A 20,978-nucleotide genomic window follows, 5' to 3' on the forward strand; every position below is an offset into this window, starting at 1 on the left:
TTTAATCATCCACAGAATACATGTGAAAGTGTGAGAGACGTTTGAAATATTAATGTAACGGCCTAAAGCTCCCAAAGAGTGGTGAGAGCTTTTCCAGAAAAGCTCCAGTATTGTCAATTTTTAATCAAATATGGCAAGCCAAGTATGATGAACATGGCAACACTACGTGGTGAATATAGTGTTGCCATTAACTATATATATAGTTATAATATTATCGATCCTAGTCAAAAAAAGTGTGAATTTTTGGGAAATTGTGGCCAAAATTGCGGGCAAAAAGCGTGAAAAAGTGGTGTACAATGTTGTGTTTGGTGTGAAATTGCGTTAGCATTGTAAATAGCACGCAGGTGCGATGTACGCAGACGTATTCATAGCATTTTACACTGGGCTTGTGCTCGCGCAATGGAAAAATCGGAAAATCCGAAAGGGCAAACGCGAAATTTTGTGATGCGCCGCAATAAAACATCTAATTTGTTGACAATATTGTGGCGCGATGATGAAAACCGCCAAAACAATCGCTATTTCCCATGCATTTTCCCAAAATTTTTCCAACAAAGGGTGGAAAAATGCGACGCCAGACTTTTCTCACCTCCGCCATGGCGGACGTCGGGTCGCCGTTTTTGAGGAAAAATCCCACACTCAGCATTTTCCCAAATAGACAAGCTGAGAAAATCCTCACGGACTCCTATGTTTTGTTTACATAATCTCCAACCGTATGTTTTCCGCGGTACTTTGACCCTTAATTCACGGATTTTCCTATACCAATTAGAATTTTCCCTGGGGCTCCATATGGACAAAAGTAGCCAAAAAATTGGGGGAAAAGTCAAACTCTAAAATAACTCATCAAAATTCTAATATTCTTCTCCATTTTTTGCAATATTTTCATGCAATTCATTCAATAATGTTTCCCCTTGAGTACCTCAATTATCTTTAGTGAAAAACTTCATCAATTAAAGTGCGTAGTTTTTTCACCCTCGATCAAAATCGATATAAAATTTCCATATTCTGACAATAGGGGGTGAATTTTTTATTGATTTTTTTTGTCATAGCACGCTCTCTTATTGGAAAGAAAGACAGAGACAGACTACAATCCTAATCAGATAAGCCCCCTATCAAAACATTGAGCAATTTTTGTAGGAAATCCCTCGAATACTAATGAAAATCCCGCGAACTAATAACTATGAGAATATTTCAGCTGATTATAGTGGATTTTAGAGCTATTTTCGTGGCAAACACTCAGTGTTTTGAACATTTCCTTTCACTGTCACTCTTATAATAGAGTGAGATGGTATTATGTGTCATTGTGTGAGCACTGCCATCTGTAATGCTACTTTGTTTACTGTTGTGTGGTGTAAAATAATATGTTTTTCGTGTATAAAAATATTGTCTCTTCATTTTTTTTACACTAAAAAAAACTTAACGAAATCGAGCAGTTGGCAATGTGACTTAACCTTGCATTAATAATTTGGTATTTTAGATAATATCCTAATCCTAAAGCTTAATATCTAGATTATCTAAACCTCCTGTCTAACAGCAGCATAATATTTTTAATATTCGGCTCAAAGGACCAAAATTGTATTGATTTTCTTCACTTAATTTGCAACTTCTGCACTTGCAGATAGCTTAATGTCTTCACTGATCACTTCACTTGATCTTACAGTTAATTTCTTTCCGATAAAACAAGAATTTTCACACGTGCGTCCACAATTTCGCAATGTTTTTGCAATGGCGAAAGAGCTGAAAAATGACACAAATCAGGGCAGCCAACATTAAGTTTTGCACCGCAGCTAACTTCACTCCTCTATTTTCGGAATTCAATCAACGTTTTTCTTCTGCTTTTTCTATGCAGAAACAGAAGCTCGCGATCGAGTGAGAGGACTTTTTGAGTAATCCACAAAGCAAACATTGACTCTTTCATCACGGAGGACATGGACACATCTGAGGAAGCGATCGAAATGATCGAGGATGCGGCCATCACGGGCGCCTCGGATGATGATGACGGGAGCCCCAGTAGTCCCGAGAGCGCCTACGACGATGGCAAAGATCTCATGAATATCGCCATGGGGGACGATGTTACAGCCCAACTGGCAGCTGCTGGACCAGTTGGAGTAGCCGCAGCGGCAGCCATTGCTTCCGCAAAGAAAAAGAAGCGGCCACACTCTTTCGAGACGAATCCCTCTATCCGAAAGCGACAGCAGAATCGTCTCCTGCGCAAACTGAGAGTAAGCTACTTTAAAAGCATTTTGTTGAGGGTTTTCTAATAAGTTTTTCCAATTTTTCCAGCAAACTATTTTTGAGTTCGCCACGAGGGTAGGTCAACAAGCCATTGTCCTGGTGGCGACACCTGGAAAACCAAATACCAGCTACAAAGTGAGTAACTCTCAGTTTTTCAGATAATTAACCTCATAATAATTCGGACAAAAAATTCATATCCCAGTAGTCGTAATAAGTTTAACCTTTAAACTAGGATGAAGTTTTCTGAAAATGTTCACGAAGCGGACATCTGTCATATTGTCTCCCAATCATCCGAATTACAAAGCGGGCACTGTATTAACTCCATTTCTAAATCATTTTATTTGACACTTCTTTGAATTTTGTTCCAATAGCTTTTGAGGTTATATTTAGCATAAAGTCACATTTTTAGCACAAGAACATTGAATCAAATATGAAATTGAAGAATAAAAGAAACTTAACATTTTATATACTCTGGCTTGGGTTTAAGGTTAGATCCTTAACCTAACTTTTCAAAATCGTAGGATAAAATTTTATCAAACATAACCCCAAATTTCGAGATACCCAATCAATTGATTAGCACCTCCCCCTCGCCTTGAAGGTTTTCGGCGCTAAGCCGCTTGAGGATGTAGTGAAAAACCTCAAAAGTATTGTAATGGAGGAGCTAGAGACAGCACTGGCTCAGCAAGCACCTCCCCCACCTCAAGAAGATCCATCTCTCTTTGAGCTCCCTCCGCTCATCATCGACGGCATCCCGACGCCAGTGGAAAAAATGACACAGGCTCAGCTGAGGGCCTTCATTCCGCTCATGCTCAAGTATTCAACGGGCCGAGGGAAGCCTGGCTGGGGCAGAGAGTCTACGCGACCTCAGTGGTGGCCTCTGGAGCTGCCCTGGGCCAATGTACGAATGGACGCTCGCACAGAAGAGGAAAAACAGAAGATCAGCTGGACCCATGCACTACGCAAGATCGTTATCAATTGCTACAAATACCATGGGAGGGAGGACCTACTGCCGGCGTTCTCGGAGGAAGATGAGAAAGCCAATATTTTGGCCACGTCCAATGCCACAACAACGACATCATCCAATGTAAGTTGGGGTGCTTGGGCTTCTTTTTGTGTCCAAGCTAAATCTAACAGGCGGGATTGTGTCTTCTCTATCTCTCACTCTATGTCTGATCTTAACCTAACAAAATGGTCGGGGCGCTTTGGCATTTTCGCAGGTGGGGGTGTTGAAATTTCACAATGGGGGAACTGTGACGTCGGCAAGCAATCAGCAAACTACTAAGATTCAGATTCAGTCGCCGACACAGACAATAGCAAACGCACAGGTTTGCCTAGACCCGTTGGCACTAACAGATGTGGATGTTCGTACTAATCACACTTACTATATCGATGTTGTGCATTATCCTCTTTTTTCGTTTTTCTTCCTCTTTATAATTTTTCCCTGAAGCCCATTTTCTATCCGATGTTTTTTTTGGTTTTGACCGTTTTGAATCTTTCCGAGTTTTTGGTTTTTTGATTTTTTCTGCTTTGAAAGTCACCATTGAAAGTCACAATTGGAAGCGTCTTTCAATGATGGCGGATGACTGAACGAAAGTTAAAATGGAGGTTAATTGGTATTTTTCTTCATTTGTTCGAACAGTACACACAGAATATGCTACAGACCATCACAAATGCGGATGGATCCCTGTCAATAATCCACGTGGATCCTAACAATTCAATAATCACACTTCCAGACGGAACTACTGCACAAGTTCAAGGAGTTGCGGTAAGTCAGCCATTTTGTTATTTAAATGTCAGATCGCATTTATAACACAATTTTCACTATTTTGATCAGTTTAACTCAATGAAATTTTAGGGGAATAAGTAAAATCAGTGATAAGGCGTTAGGACGTAAGCGAGTTGTTTTTGTGCTTAAAGGTGTCTACACATTGGAGCTGATTTCATCAAGAATTATTTCAAGAATTTTTAAAGAAAAATTCATATTTTTGAAGGAATTTTTGAAGAAAAATGCCTCCACATTGGGTTTTTTATTTTCCATCAAAAATTTTTTTGACAGATTGCCATCATTTCCAAGTCTCTACCTCTTCTGACTGTTTTTCACGAAAATTTGTTGTTTCACTACTGGAAAAAGTGAGAAAAGCGTTTAGTGAAGTTCCTTGAGATAGTATTTAGTGAATTTGTGAAGAAAATCTTCTAAATATTCAAGGGAATAGTGTTTTTCTTGAGATGTCGTTCCTGGTGGAATCCAACCCAGCCTTGAAGGAACATTTCCTGTGATTTTCCTCCAGAAATTGCCGGAAGTTAATCCATCTGTGTATTCTTGAGATGTTCCACAGTACAGTGGCCTCGTACTCCATGGATTGCAAGATGGATGGAAAGGAGAAAATTTACGGGCACTTTGGAATCTCTGCCTTGGTTACCAATCAAAACAAGAGCTAACCAGAGCCACCGAGGAGATCTCAATGCAAACGAGAGCTGTCCGGAGCTACCAGAAGCCATCACTTGAACCCCCAGAAGAACATCAGAATGATCTTTTATATCATTCACTTTCTCAACCACTAGGAACTCTGTGGGATTGCTTCCTTTCGAGAACATCAGAACTGGATAGCCAATTCCTCATGTCAATGGAACATGGAACCCAGTAAATAAATCAGTAGTGGAATTATTTTGGAACATCCATGGAATTTTCACAGGAATATTCTTCCATTACATTAATTTAAAAAAAACTACATTTTTTACATAATAGAGATCCTTTATGTATTTTTTTATTTATTAAGGGGTCCATCTGGAAGATGTTTGCCCCGCCTTTATGTAATTTCTAATGATTATTTATTAAAAATTACTACTTTTAATAACATAATGAAATGTAAAGGACTAGATTCAAAACTAGATTTTTTGGGAGTCTTAAAGTGTAATTTTTGGAAAATACTCTTAAGATCTCATAAAAAAATCCTCCTGATATTGATAAAATCCTTTCCACAAGCGTTAAAAACTTGAATGAAACTTTTTACTGATCAAAAAAGACAATAAATTTCAAAGGCTGTCTCTTATTTGAATTTTAATGCGAAATTAAAATTGAAATAAATTTTATTTAATTTTTTGGAAACTGCTCTTAACATACTAGATTTTTTTTAGTTCATTTATTTTAAACCGCTTGTATTATATTATAACATCCCCACATCAGATATATTTTCTACTACTAAAAATAAGCAAACCTAAATATTTAAAAATCCACGTAATCTTCTAAATTAAAAGTCCTTTACATTGCATTATGTTATTAAAAGTAGTAATTTTTAATAAATAATCATTAGAAATTACATAACGGCGGGGAAATCATCTTCCAGATGGACCCCTTAATAAATAAAAAAAAATTACATAAAGGATCTCTATTATGTAAAAAATGTAGTTTTTTTTTAAATTAATATAATAGAAGAATATTCCTGTGAAAATTCCATGGATGTTGCAAAATAATTCCACTACTGATTTATTTACTGGGTTCCATGTTCCATTGACATGAGGAATTGAAGGCATGTGGCTATCCAGTTCTGATGTTCTCGAAAGGAAGCAATCCCACAGAGTTCCTAGTGGTTGAGAAAGTGAATGATATAAAAGATCATTCTGATGTTCTTCTGGGGGTTCAAGTGATGGCTTCTGGTAGCTCCGGACAGCTCTCGTTTGCATTGAGATCTCCTCGGTGGCTCTGGTTAGCTCTTGTTTTGATTGGTAACCAAGGCAGAGATTCCAAAGGTCCCGTAAATTTTCTCCCATCTTGCAATCCATGGAGTACGAGGCCACTGTACTGTGGAACACCTCAAGAATACACAGATGGATTAACTTCCGGCAATTTCTGGAGGAAAATCACAGGAAATGTTCCTTCAAGGCTGGGTTGGATTCCACCAGGAACGACATCTCAAGAAAAACACTATTCCCTTGAATATTTAGAAGATTTTCTTCACAAATTCACTAAATACTATCTCAAGGAACTTCACTAAACGCTTTTCTCACTTTTTCCAGTAGTGAAACAACAAATTTTCGTGAAAAACAGTCAGAAGAGGTAGAGACTTGGAAATGATGGCAATCTGTCAAAAAAATTTTTGATGGAAGATAAAAAACCCAATGTGGAGGCATTTTTCTTCAAAAATTCCTTCAAAAATATGAATTTTTCTTTAAAAAATTCTTGAAATAATTCTTGATGAAATCAGCTCCAATGTGTAGACACCTTTAAGATAATAAGCGATGGCATGAAAACTCATTTTCGATACTAAGGAATGTCAATTGTGAAAAATTTAAAAGATAGCTGCACTTCTTGTAACTAATATAGATGTTTATCAATAGTCTCTTTCTTTCAAAAATGTCGCTATGAATGGTCCAACAATCCGTAAAAAGCCGACATTCACTTAATCTAATAGATATAGATTTATCGATTCTATCGATTTGATAGTATCGAAAAGTTATCATTCCACCCCAGATTCGATCAGCTAGAACCTGATGCCGACTTGATGTTCATGAATTTTCAACCGTATACTATGGGCAATGGTTTATGCCTGCTTTATTATTCGAAGTTGGACTTTAGTATCTTTCAATTTTTACTGAAGACGAAGACTTATTGCAACCAGTTATCCGGAAGCGCTTTAATCTTGTTCGCGTATATAGGTTCCGGTTCCATAGCGTTGGTAGAGGATCCTTGAGAATGCTCCTTAGCTTCTCTATGGATTTCCATTTCCCATGGATAACAGCGGATCAACCAACTTGATCCCTCATTACATGCTGATATCACTTACTCCATTTCGATTTTCGTATAACGCTTAAAGCCCTTATCAATATATCATCAGAGCGATGAACGATTTGCGGAGAAAGTACGCTATGGCCACATGTCTTCAAGGGAGTTTTCATGGATTTTGTTAGATCTGTCAGGAAATCTATGGGCGCAACACTTAAGACAATCGCGTGGATGAGCGCCTTGGCCGTCAGATATTTCTCCAGAATCCTCCTAACGACGATCCAACATGAATATGCTAATCCAACTCTCAATACTAATGCTCTCTATGATAGCCCTCCCGAAGGGGTAACCCTGAGGCTAACCCTAGGAACGCTCTTAGGAGAACTCGGTGCCTCTCCGAGAGACATCTATGATGTCAATTTAATTAGTTTTCAAAAGGGCGGATTAATGTAAGGGATTACCTATAGGGAGTTAGTCTTACATAGTAATCTGGTAAAACAGATTCATACATTTTGTCTGGTAGACAAAATGTGTAGAAATTACATGAATGTGTACCAGTACACAGAATTACACGTTTAATGTAAAATTTACAATGAAAATCATGGTAAAGGAGCCAAATTTTGTTTACTGTGTATCTACCTACACAGTCGTATTGTATAGATATACTGACTTATGGTAAAGTTAAGAAAAACATTACAACTTTAATTGTTAATATTCAGCAAACTATTCACCGAGAAAAATTTTATGGGTAGTATTAATGTTTTTCTGGGTAAAATCAAAAAAAAATATTTTTTTCGTCAGCCAATGGTGAAATACATTTGTTTCTAATGTTTTATTTGATTTGAATACAGATGACTTTTACTTCAAATATTTTTACATTTGATCTGAAAGGCAGTAATCATAGCCACAACAAATATATTTGTATTTATTTTGAATGGCACTGTATTTGAAAAGAAAACATGTCTTTTAAATCAAATACATTTGCACTTTATTTCTAAAGTGGATTTTAAACACTTTCATGGGTAGAATCAAAAATTTCTGGGTAACACTACCATAGTTTCAATAGTAGAAATATTTGTTTTAACCACGATTTACCATTAATTTAAATACACAATGGGTAAAATTAAAAATTTCCTTGGTATATTTAAATGTTCTTTACCATAGATTCAATAGCAAATATGTTTGTTTTGATATTCGTCCACATTAAATCAAATAATATCCTCGGGTAGATATAACAGTACCAGGGTATATTTAAAAGACTCTTACTATGATTTCAAAAATAAATTTATTTGACATAAATAATGTGTATTCACAATAAAATTGTATTACATTAATTTCTTTGGGGTGTTGCACGACTTTCTAGTAGTTTCGTGAAGTCTTCTTCTCAGCTTCTGGATGTATGCTCTTCTGCTTTCTCCCAATTGTGTTTACCAGATTCAGAAGAAATAAGATACTTCAAAAGACTGATTGTCTTTTGCCCCGTAAAGATAAACGATGACATAATGAAATCTGAAAGACAGAAAATAAAATTAAATGGAATTAAAAATCTGAATCTATATGGTATCTATTGAAATAGCCGAAATAGCTATTGAAAATAGAGTGGTGGAAATAATTATAGTCCTATCCCATAATCTTTAAAAGAACCCAACAATAAAGTCTCGAAAAAACTTATACGTATAATATGATGTCCTTTTATGTTAATCATAAAAAAATGAATTTTGATTTTAGAATCTTGATTTCTCAAAACTTTAATAGAATTTCGTCTTTTAATCTGGTGATAATTATAATTCCAGATAATAATTGTAGGACTACAGTATTTATTTTTCACCACAATGGCGGTTAAGAACTTTTAATAATTCAATATAACTTACTTGATCAGTGATAGTGCTCCTCGTCTACTTTTATTACAGCGCTCACTTTTCTAAGTTGTGTTTTGCAGATTTACGGCCTTTACTGTTTGTTCTGAGTTCTGCTGCTATCTTCGAATCACTTTTCCAATTCCATGGAAAAGACAATGATTGTCCTTTGTCCAGTGAACGGATTCAACGGTTACCACGATTGATAAGAGAAAGAAAAAAATAAAATGAAATTAAAAACTTTTCCAGTATGATATTTTCCAAAGCGATAATTGAAAATACATATTCAACATAAATAAGTTGATATAATTCACATTTTTATAATAAAAAAATTATGCGAGGTGCAATATTTCTCTGTAAAGACCAATGCTAACTTTCACAGATTATATAATTCTTATTGCATTACAAAAAAATCAATTTTCTTACCTTGATACTATTTAGGTCTCTCTTAGATGGAATTTTTGAAGAAAAATAGTTCGATAAACAGATATGGTGATAATTTTCCAGCTTCTGCTCACGGACGTTTCCAATCAACAATGACTTGCAATCAAGATGATCGATTGAACTTGAAAAATATTGAAAATTACAAATCGTTAGTAAAGTATTAAATAATAAAAAATTCTTATGACGAATTTTAAATTTAAATAAAATATTAAAAAGTTTGACATTCCATTTTAGCTTAAAGGAAGAAATAAATTTAATTTAATTTACCGAATATGATTAATACTTTTCTGGCAAACATTTTTTTTACTTACCCAATCTAACGATTTCCAACACTTTATCAAATTTCTTTGTCGATCTCTTGATGATTTTTGCCACTTTATAAGTTTACTTATTCACTCTAACATTTTTTTAGTTTTTTTTTCATTTTCAAATAGATTGGAAATAATTTTTGTGACAACTTTTCAACTCAGCGGTTTCTTCAAGACTGACTCGTTTTGATGTTTTCCGTACTGATAGAATCAGTCATAGGTCTGAATGTAATTTCCTTTTTTTCAAATACTTATGCTATTGATTCAAAAAATAGTATTAGATTTGATTGGTTTTTCATTCTAAATAAATATAAATTTCATTCAAATTATTAATTGTTATAATCAATGCATATAGAAACTAATATTATTTATTTTATGCAAATCAAGTCATTTGAAGAACACAATACACTGACCCTGCTGACCCTCGTGCATTTGCGTTCGTGCGTGTACGCCAGCCAAATATTAAATTTTTGGATGATTTACAGCGAAATTCATTCAATTTTTTTAAAATGAAAATTTAAAAAACCTAATCAATAAGAATGATTTTAATAATTGGTATTTACATTATTCTTTATAACATAAGTTTTCTTAGGCATGTTTAAGAGAGATTCATGAAGAATTTTTAGCTCAATCCGCTCCCTCTACCAAAATTTCAGCCCGATCCGTGCTATAGAGCCGGAGCTAATTAACTTAGAAAATTGGAAAGTTTTCTTTTTAATAATAGCACCCCTAGCTGTAGTTTTACGAACTTATGATGTTAAAAGGAGATAGGCATTTCACGAAAGTTTACCAAAACGCCCTCGTTGATCAAATTATGACAGTTAGAATGGGATCTATAGCCATTTAAAGAAAAATAATTTGACACTTTCTAGCCCGGGAAGTTTTGCGGTTTTTTTTAGTCGAAGCTCTAAGGCCCAGCTATAACATACTGAAATTTGAGCGTGATCGATGCCATAGAGTTGTGTTTGTTTCATTTGGCTAAAGATTATGTTTAAATAATAAAATGTTATTATTTTCACATATTGTATTCGATTAGAATAAGTAGTCATTCACTTAAAACGTATTGATATTTATGATGAAAGGAATTTTATTTTCACCCTAATTTAAATGAATAATTTTTCAAATTATGACGACTGCAGTAAATGTAAAAACCACTGTTATTTGTATTTAACGACAAAAACCATTCGTATCAAATATTTACTTAAAGTTATTTCATTTTTACATTTAAATGAAATGCATATTTTATACCGAAAAGTTTCTCACAATTCAATTCAATACTTGGTCATTTAATGTTTAGATAGAAAAAAAAATCATTTGAAATAAAATTTTGAAACAATTGTTTAAAAAGCCTTTTTCATTTGAAATAAATACAGATAATATTAAGATGTATACAAAAATGTCAATATTAAATTTTACCCATTAAATAAATGCTTGTTGCATTTGATTTCATAAAACAGTACTTTTAAATCAAAAGTAAAATTTTATTTTTGACAACACAACGTTTCACATTTAATATAAATGTGTAGTTTTTCATTTTCAATGTATAATTGTTATTTTTACCATATATTATCTTTGATTCAAAAGCTGAGGTATTTATTTCAAATATTTAAACATTCGCGCTAAAAGAAAAATTATTTATTCTCCGTATGAATGCAAAAATATTTGAAATTATTGTGATTACTTTCAAAATCAAAATTATTTCGTTTGTATTGAAAGGAAAGTCAATTGATTCGAATATTTACCCAGAATTTTTAACATTAAATGCAAAATATTCAATTTAAATAAATTCCATTTTTCTCAGTGTTGACAGTTAATTAATGGAACTTCTTGTGTGTACATTGAAAAGTAGTAAAAATACTTTAGTTGTGAAATTATTATTTAAATATAAAGATCTTCCGCACAAGATCGGATTAAAGATGAGATAAGTTAGCGAAAGCCATGCTCAGGTCTTAACAGTTAGATTTATCATTAAGCGTATACTTCTGGATAGCAAAATTTTATCAAAGTGACCAATTTAAATTTGACAGCTGACAACCCAAGGTGAGGGCACCACCGTTCACACGGTACAGGGCATCGAGGGCAACGGCCAGACAGAGAATATGACAGTGGACTTGACTGAAGCTGGTTTGGGTCAGGAGAACCAGCTAATCATCACAGGCGAAGACGGACAAGGCTACCCAGTGTCCGTTAGCGGAATGATCACCGTCCCCGTGTCCTCCATGTACCAGATGGTGGCCAACATCCAGCATCTACATCAAAATGGCGACGGCACCGTCTGCCTCACGCCCATTCAGGTACCCCAATCCCAATTGCATAGTCTCCGGCACCTCAGTGCCTCCAACAAAGTCATCCAGGCCACGCTAAAGGGCCAGACCTCCAATCTCATCTACCACATCAAGCAGGAGGCCTCTTCGGAGGCCTCCGCAAATAACAACAACAACTTGGAGGGATCGCAAACAGGGGGCGCCAATGGGAATCCATTTGGTGTAAAGGAGGAGTCTCTGGAGGCGCGGAGGGCGACCAGTGCCATCGAACACGCTGATTCTAGTCACACGCAGGCCATCATTGATGCCGAAGGCAATCTCATAATACAGATGCGCACTGCTCCAGCCCCACCCGCCACCTCTGCTTCCTCCGGCAGCCCAGCGGCGCCCCATTCCGCTCCTCCGCAACCTGTCAAAGTTGACTTTGAGCCCTGATGAACCCCCTTTTTTTGTACAACCGCGATCCCTTTCTTTGTAGACTTTTCTTTGTTCTTTTGGTTTTCCTTCAGTTGCGTCTTTTTGTGGTAGAAGCGAGCACACGGCGAATTTATCTGCGTGATTTTTTTTTGTTCTTTGGTACACTGTGAAAATGGCGGAGAGGGCAAGGGGAACATTGTTGAATTTGCGGAGGAGTGGTAGCAATTTGTCAATTTCACAAATTTCTCTAAGATTGAGGTTATTTTGAAAACAGAGTGAGTTAGATTATCTCTGTGCAGTGTCAAAATTAGGATTCCAATTTAGGGATTTGACAATTTTCCATCAAATTTGGATAAATATTGCAATGGACTCTCCAATATTCGACTGATTGGGACCAAAAATGACAGATAACTACTCACTTGAGATTATTTTTTGATTTCTACGTGTTTGACAGCTGTCACCCGAATATCGAATTCATTTAAATCCTCAATTGAAAAGTCCTTAAATTCAGTAAAATTTGACAGTTTCAAAATAGTTAAATATTCTGTAGACGCCTCTTGGTAAACTTTTAGAAACTACAAACGACTTTGTTGAAATCACAAATCATTTTTCTCAGTGTACCTAAAAGAACGATTTTATTTTTAAAATTTTATTGATTTTTCTTTCTGATCACTGTATTTTGTGTGTGTTTGGCTTGAAAAATCTTTAATAAAAATTTTATAAAGAATTGAAAATTTTGAATTTTCAAAAGAATTTTAAAGAAAATTAAAAAAAATATATATTTTACCAGTAATTTATTGTAATGCTATCGAGTATTTTTTTTACCCCTAAATTAGTTGGTATTTTATGTGTTAGGCAATGAAGCCAAAAAAAAATCTTGACGAGGAAGATGAAAAACATTTAAAGAATTTTTTATTTATGACAAAAAAAGAACACCTTAATAATTAAACAGGGCTTTCTTTTCGGAGCAAAAACAAAATCAGTGCAATTTCTTGAAAAGAACAATAGAAAATATTTTTTAAAAAAAAGCTTCTAGAGTCAGAAAATTTATTATTTTTATTTTTTGTTTTGTACCAAATAGAAGCGAGAAACAATAGAAAGTACAAGTTTTACCTTTTAATTTTAGCACGAACATCAAATTCATAATGATAAATGAATATTTTATTTATTGCGCAATTTTTATTTATAAATTATTTTGTCACCACAAATTTTTTAAAAGAAAATCTGAAATTTACCAAAAAAATAAAACATTTTTCAAAAAAAAGTTCGGAAAATTTGTAAATAAGTTTTGTATTTTTTGTGGTGATGTTTTTGAAAAAAAAATTTAGTTAATAAATTTATTTAATTTAGTGGATGAGAGAGAGAGAAAACATGCATATTTTGTGTATCACTCGAAAGCCAAAATCTTTGTGATTTCAGAAGAACCTCTATAATAATTTTTTTTATTATAATTTGCAATTAGTTATTATTTTGTAATTTTATTATTTAAATTGCTTTATTTTTCAAAAGATAGTTTTGTGCATGAAAGAAGAGTGAAGAATAAGAAGAACGGCGATAAATCCTGTAAGATTTCGATTTTTTTATTTTAAAGGCCTCTACACATTGGGAGCAATTTTTGTCAAAAATTGTATTTTTGACAGAATTTTGACGTTTCTGCCTACAGCACTGCTGCCAATTTCCTTCAAAAAAGCAATTTTTGACGAAAATTGTGCTCAATGTGTAGACACCTTAAGAGAACTGCAGGAAATTTTAGTAAAATTTGAGCGTGAGAAAAAAAAACAAGTTTTTAGTCAATATTTCAACGACAAAACTATTTATTATAAAAAAAAAAAAACAAAATAGTGTCAGTAAAAAATCGAAAAGTTCCCCTTATACTTAAAAGAAAAAAAAAAACGAAAAGAATTTTTGATCACAATTAGTTTTAGAAAAAAAAAAGAAAAATCTGACTAATTTTTGTGGCATTTTAAATTGAAAAAAAAAAACACAATCACATTATTTTTATTTTCTTGAAGAAAAAAAAAACAATCAAACGACAGTGATCTCTAATTTATTATTTAAATAATACATATTCCTATTGCTGTTTGTTACTTTTGTCTTCTTTGTTTTTATGTTAACTTAGTGAAAAAATATAAATAGCTGGACTGAAGATTTTTAATGCCACAAGCCATAAATTTGCCTATCAAGTCTCTTTTTTTTATTTTATAATTTTAGCATAATTTTATTTTGCTTTAAAACAAAAACTTCAGCCTCATTTTCGTAAGAGAAAGTGAGAAAATTTATTTTTTATGTGTAAAATGCATCGATGTTACATTTAGAATAAAACATCTTGTGTCCTTTTATTTTATTTTTTGTTTTTTTCTTTTTTTTTGCAGGTTTTCTGTTATTTACAATTTTATTTTATTTTCGGAGTGAAGCGAGAGATTTTAAAAGCAATTCTTTTGAGGTTAAGAAAATAATATCAGGGCCGTACTGAACCGTAGAAAAATGTAACTTTTTATTACGTCTACTCGGTATAATTCGTCATGATTGAAAAGCATTGAAAAGTGACTATTTTTTTTAAAGTTAACTAGACTAATCTAGACTCATTAAAAGGTAAATTTACCAGGAATCTTACATCTTGATAGCTCAAAAATTGCCCATTTTATTCGACTATAATTAATTAAAGGGGTGTGGCCTAATATTTTTGCGAGAAATTGAAACAAGTGAATAAATTCGTAATTAAGGATTGATCGATTGTTCGGAGTTATATCTAGGGTAAATGTCCTAATTCAAAACCATTTCCAGACGCTTTAACGGCTTTAACTTTGACAGAAGATTCAACACATTAAGTTCAATTTTTTTTTTTTTGAAGAGAATTACATAAATTTGCTCCTTGACTCCTTTAAAATGTTACTGTTTAGTGACATATTTTAGATATAATTTGAAAACTTCTTAAATACAAGAAAAATACAGGAGTGTAAAATGCTTCTATTGGAAACAAATTAATCCAAATGGAGACAAGGGAAATTTTCTAATTGGAGACAAACAGTGTAAGTGAAAGTGCGACGAAAGGCTTCCAAAACCTTGTTGAGTTGCTTTTGAATGCAGGATTTGTTCTTATTCCTGGTCTTTTCTCCTTTCCCTTCTAAAACAATGAGAAAATCTCTCCAAAAAATCATATTTCCGTGGTTTCCTATTGAAGCATTTGCAGACACTTCAGAAAAACCCTTTTTGTTCACGAAATAGGTAATTCTTTCATTTGAAAACTTCACGTACCCTTACCAATAATGATTAGCACTTCATTTAACTAAAATTAGCAAGAAATATGACATAAATGTTCAACAAAACGAATAAACAACAGTCACCTCATTGTGTATTTCATTGGAAAACATGGTCGATCTATGAAAAATTCTATGGTGAAAAGGTACACTTTAAATTTTTCCGAGAAATTAACAAATAAAAATTTGTGAATATGAATGGATTTTCGCCTTATTTGGAGCAAAATTAACTAAATAATGAAATTGTGGTATAGAAAATATATAAATATAGTAATTTAGTACTGTATTTATCATGAAAACAGTAACGTTTCCATTTGGAGTAGCGAAAAATTTCCATTTGGAGCAGGTTTTGAATTAGCTTAATTTACCCTAGCTTCCTAATCTGATAAAGTTTTCCAGATAACTTTGAACCATTCATATTTTTGTTGGATCCGGAAGATTTGTATAACACAATGTATTTAAAATCTCTCACTTCCAATCACATTTCTATTGATTTTTTTTTAGCCAGAAGCATGCCAGTTTTATTTTCGTAGGTAAAGTCTCTCAAACCGTACGTATTCCCATCCCGACGGATATAACCTCAAAAAATTTTACTTACGTCATAACCTAGAAGGCAAAGTAGAAAAACAATCATAACCTCAATTTTTCACTCAATAGGTTGAAAATGGCGAAGGCATGGAAACCATCACCGTGAGTCCAGGAATGCATCAGATGCTGCAGATCCAGGGAGCTCCGGGTACAGAACCCCAAGTGCTCCAAGTGCTGAGTCTCAAGGACGCCACGGTCCTGACAAAGGCCATGGCCGCAATAACAGAAGTGAAAGGTGATGACTCGGAGGAGAAACTCTTCACCATCAAGTAGATTAATTTTTTTTGAGAGAGGATTTTGTGTGTAAGTAGATCAAGGATATAATGCCGCAGTTTCCCAACTTTATCCCTCTTTTCTGTTCCCCTATTTTTCTGGCCAATCAATTTTAACAATTTCTCAGAAGAAAAAAGACCGTCAAGGCATTTTTTGATTACAAAACGTGTTAAATTTGATGTACCTGAAAGACTATTGCTTTTCTTTCCCCAACTTTCTGTGAAAATCGTTCTGGAAAGTGTCTGAAAACGGTTTTATTCAAATATTTTGATTTATTTATTTATTGTTATTTTTTAATTTATTTCTTTTGTGATATTTCTAAATTAGCAATCTTTAGTTTATGTATTTAATATTTATTTATTTATATTTTTACTTTATTTAAAAAAAAAAACGGCAATTTTTCAGACACTTTCACAACATTTCTGAAAATATTCTTGATACGGAAATTTTTAAATTAAAGGAAAAGGTAAAAGAATCGTTAATGAAGAATAAAGCAGTGAAATATACGATAAACAATCCAGAAATGTATCGTAGGTTTATAAGAAAATTGATATTTTAATTTTTAGTGCAATTGTCAAAGGAAAATATTTATCTAAAATCTTTCTGACAAGTCTTCAAAAAGAGGGAAAGGTCAAAAGTGAGGTTAAGATTGAACAAATTTTAAAGTAATAGGTTATCTTTCTCAAACGGACTTCCACGTTATCCAGTTTTGGTAATCGCCAGGAGGAGGGCCTTCCCTTCCCTATAGCCAACAGCCGCATTGATTCCACTGGATTTCCAGCAGACTTTTCTGCCATGTCTGCTGATTTTACCGCTAAAAATCCGCGTGGAATTCTCTGGATTTTACCGCTCAAAATCCGCGTAAGTTTCCGAGATGGAATTTCACGCTAAATTTCTTCCTAGCGTTCCATGGACATTTGCGGAACTCTGTATAGGATCGTCTCTGACGAACATTTCCACGGCTTTTCCTATGGATTATTAGCGTATAATCGGCAGGCAGCCCTTTCAAAATTTCGAAAAATCCTCTTTATTTCCACGAAATTCTCCGTGGAAATTTCCATGCAACGGCCTTAGAGGCTTCCGTGGTTTAATATTACGGAATTCCACGACTTTTCCAGTGGATTTTTTAAATATATTTTTCTTCAAAATAATTCCAAAAATTGATTAAAAATTTCGTGGAACTTTCATAGAGAATTTCTAGAAAAAAACATCCACAAATATGGACAATCAGTACCAATTGGCAGCTTAGAACTTGGATAGTGTTCATCTATCAGACGAACACTCAATTGTTTTACTTTTGAATTGAAAATATTGCTACCATATCGTTCATTTGAGTATATCTAACTCGCAAGAAATATAGCGTTAGGGCGAAAAATAATTGCAGAATTTTTGCGCTTACTTCCATGGAGTCTTGGTCGGAAAGATATCAGAAAATATACTCGGAATATTCAAAGGAAATTTTGAATAAATTTCCAGAGAATGCTCTCAGATATGTTGCAAGAAAATTCCTCGGACTTTTTTTCCAGGAAATCCACGCGAAAGGAAGCTGATAACTCCGCAGAATTCCAAGCGGAATATTAGCGTTTATTTCCACGGAAACTCTCGCGGAAAAATAGAAGATAAATTCCAGGGGATTTTCTGTTACTGTGAAATTTTGCGGCCGATCGGCTACAGGGGCAGAAACGTCAAAATTCTGTCAAACATGCAATTTTTTGACGGAAATTGCTCCCGAAAATTGTTCATCTATCAGACGAACACTCAATTGTTTTACTTTTGAATTGAAAATATTGCTACCATATCGTTCATTTGAGTATATCTAACTCGCAAGAAATATAGCGTTAGGGCGAAAAATAATTTCAGAATTTTCGCGCTTACTTCCATGGAGTCTTGGTCGGAAAGATATCAGAAAATATACTCGGAATATTCAAAGGAAATTTTGAATCAATTTCCAGAGAATGCTCTCAGATATGTTGCAAGAAAATTCCTCGGACTTTTTTTCCAGGAAATCCACGCGAAAGGAAGCTGATAACTCCGCAGAATTCCAAGCGGAATATTAGCGTTTATTTCCACGGAAACTCTCGCGGAAAAATAGAAGATAAATTCCAGGGGATTTTCTGTTACTGTGAAATTTTGCGGCCGATCGGCTACAGGGGCAGAAACGTCAAAATTCTGTCAAACATGCAATTTTTTGACGGAAATTGCTCCCGAAAATTGTTCATCTATCAGACGAACACTCAATTGTTTTACTTTTGAATTGAAAATATTGCTACCATATCGTTCATTTGAGTATATCTAACTCGCAAGAAATATAGCGTTAGGGCGAAAAATAATTTCAGAATTTTCGCGCTTACTTCCATGGAGTCTTGGTCGGAAAGATATCAGAAAATATACTCGGAATATTCAAAGGAAATTTTGAATCAATTTCCAGAGAATGCTCTCAGATATGTTGCAAGAAAATTCCTCGGACTTTTTTTTTCAGGAAATCCACGCGAAAGGAAGCTGATAACTCCGCAGAATTCTAAGCGGAATATTAGCGTTTATTTCCACGGAAACTCTCGCGGAAAAATAGAAGATAAATTCCTGGGGATTTTCTGTTACTGTGAAATTTTGCGGCCGATCGGCTACAGGGGCAGAAACGTCAAAATTCTGTCAAACATGCAATTTTTTGACGGAAATTGCTCCCGAAAATTGTTCATCTATCAGACGAACACTCAATTGTTCTACTTTTCAATTGAAAATATTGCTACCATATCGTTCATTTGAGTATGTCTAGCTCGCAAAGCGTTAGGGCGAAAAATAATTTCAGAATTTTCGCGCTTACTTCCATGGAGTCTTGGTCGGAAAGATATCAGAAAATATACTCGGAATATTCAAAGGAAATTTTGAATCAATTTCCAGAGAATGCTCTCAGATATGTTGCAAGAAAATTCCTCGGATTTTTTTCCAGGAAATCCACGCGAAAGGAAGCTGATAACTCCGCAGAATTCTAAGCGGAATATTAGCGTTTATTTCCACGGAAACTCTCGCGGAAAAATAGAAGATAAATTCCAGGGAATTTTATGTTACTGTGAAATTTTGGCTACAGGGACTATAGGTAGAAACGTCAAAATTCCGTCAAACATGCAATTTTTTGACGAAAATTGGTCCAAATACAGGCCTTTAGATCCGAGAAAGCCATAAAGAATCTCAGTTAAAAAGCTGAAGTCCAGTAATTGTACAAGACTTTTCTCCCATAAAAAATTGGCCAAACTTAACCTAACTTTTGCCTTGAAACTCTTAGAAAAAGACACGACCTAAGGCTTATAAAAAAAACATTCCCAAAAAAAACCAGAAATTTTTTCTAGTCAACTTCTTGAACTTGTAATTAAAAGAATTTAAAGATAAAAAGAATTTAAAAAAAGATTGTGAGTAAAAACCTATGACAAATGAGTGTTTTAAAGAAAATATTTATTTAAAAAAAAAAATAAAGAAAAAACCCATTGTAATTAAAGTAAAATTAAGTAAATTCAATTTTGAGAAAAAGTATTGCTGGAAAATTGAGACAATTGAAGAGTTTTTGACAGAAGTAGACATAATACCAAGTAGAAAAAACTCAAAAAAAAAATTACTGTAAAAAATACATAGAAGACATTAGGTGTATTTTATTCCCCCATTTTATTACCGTGTAATTTAAACTACATGTAAGTGTAAAGAGAATTTTCCTTCAGATTTACAAAAAAAAAACAGTTGTAACTAGAGTTGGTAAATTTTAAGAAATTTCATGAATTTCCGCCTAAAGTAGATTGCGACTGCTGTGAAATTTCTGAAATTTTACCATCTCTAGTTGTAACAAGGGGAAAATATCTGCATTTTTGACTTTTACTTGTAAAATGTAAAACCCATAGAGAACTTCCCTTGAGATTTTTGGGGGGTTTTTTTAGGACAAGGAACAATGGAAAAAAATTATGCTTTTCAGTGTAGAAGTCTCAACAATTACAGAATTTTTCTTCAATAAAAATCTGTCTTTTATTTTTATTTTTTGAGGAGAGATAAATAGAAAAATGATTTGGGGCTCTTGTGAGGGCTTCAGGGCATCAGGGAGTAGTACCTGCTGAGGCCACAAGGTGCTTCCGGAAGGGACAAAGTGGGGCCAGAACTTACGATCCCACGATGATGTTATTGATGGGGATATGGATGAGTTTGACGAAGAAGCCAATGAAGCCCATTATGCAGAAGCCAATGGCTGTGGCAATGGCAATCTTCTGGAACTCTCGCCGGTCTGGCTTTGTGCACCTCTTGATCAGCCTGATGGAATCCTTGGCGAATAGCCTTCCCGGTTCACAGAACTTGGCGATTTGATCCATGATTGCACTTCCTTCAAAAAGTGCCACTTTTAGCCCACTTCACAGGGATAACTAGATAATTTTTGCTACTCACAGATATTGTGGATGTCTGCTGGAGAGATTTATGCACAGAGATGTGAAATTGCTTTGATGGCTGGAGAGAAAATGAGGATTTCTTTGGCCACAATTCACTCCACGTCACGACTACGCTGACACTGAGATTTCCGAAAACCTCGATCCCAGCGCCACCCGCGGCAAGCACACAAACCTCTACTCCGAAAATTTTACTCGCGAAAA

General features: G+C 34.2%; 1 protein-coding gene and 1 long non-coding RNA gene across 11 annotated transcripts; one reads left to right on the plus strand and one right to left on the minus strand.

Moving 5' to 3' along the window:
• The first annotated feature begins 148 nt into the window (after nucleotides 1–148).
• On the plus strand, nucleotides 149–20,356 carry LOC129809638 (DNA-binding protein Ewg). 10 transcript variants are annotated; one of them, XM_055859609.1, is made up of 8 exons: nucleotides 149–344; nucleotides 1,847–2,219; nucleotides 2,281–2,367; nucleotides 2,810–3,316; nucleotides 3,450–3,593; nucleotides 3,872–3,997; nucleotides 11,588–11,854; nucleotides 16,156–20,356. In XM_055859609.1, exons 2-8 carry the CDS (start codon nucleotides 1,926–1,928, stop codon nucleotides 16,357–16,359), a joined length of 1,629 nt encoding a protein of 542 aa, XP_055715584.1. In that variant the 5' UTR covers nucleotides 149–344; nucleotides 1,847–1,925; the 3' UTR covers nucleotides 16,360–20,356. The 10 variants fall into 10 exon arrangements, with proteins under 10 accessions (XP_055715584.1, XP_055715585.1, XP_055715577.1 ...); XM_055859610.1 differs by having other exon boundaries at nucleotides 150–344; nucleotides 2,831–3,316; XM_055859602.1 differs by lacking the exon at nucleotides 16,156–20,356 and having other exon boundaries at nucleotides 151–351; nucleotides 11,588–14,580.
• LOC129809643 (uncharacterized) lies at nucleotides 19,995–20,942 on the minus strand. Its single transcript, XR_008752658.1, has 2 exons — nucleotides 20,776–20,942; nucleotides 19,995–20,713 (listed from the first exon to the last, which is right to left on the minus strand). It is a non-coding gene; the product is annotated as an uncharacterized LOC129809643 (long non-coding RNA).
• Nucleotides 20,943–20,978: the final 36 nt, after the last annotated feature.

This window comes from Phlebotomus papatasi, chromosome 1 (genome assembly GCF_024763615.1).
Source record: "Phlebotomus papatasi isolate M1 chromosome 1, Ppap_2.1, whole genome shotgun sequence".
NCBI classification, from domain to species: domain Eukaryota; kingdom Metazoa; phylum Arthropoda; class Insecta; order Diptera; family Psychodidae; genus Phlebotomus; species Phlebotomus papatasi.

Bases quoted from the DNA above. Each gene is read 5' to 3' on its own strand.
- LOC129809638 (XM_055859602.1), top strand. From the start codon at position 1,926: ATGGACACATCTGAGGAAGCGATCGAAATGATCGAGGATGCGGCCATC. The intron at 2,220-2,280 runs GTAAGCTACTTT...CAATTTTTCCAG, and splicing joins GTCTCCTGCGCAAACTGAGA to CAAACTATTTTTGAGTTCGC. The intron at 2,368-2,809 runs GTGAGTAACTCT...TCAATTGATTAG, and splicing joins AACCAAATACCAGCTACAAA to CACCTCCCCCTCGCCTTGAA.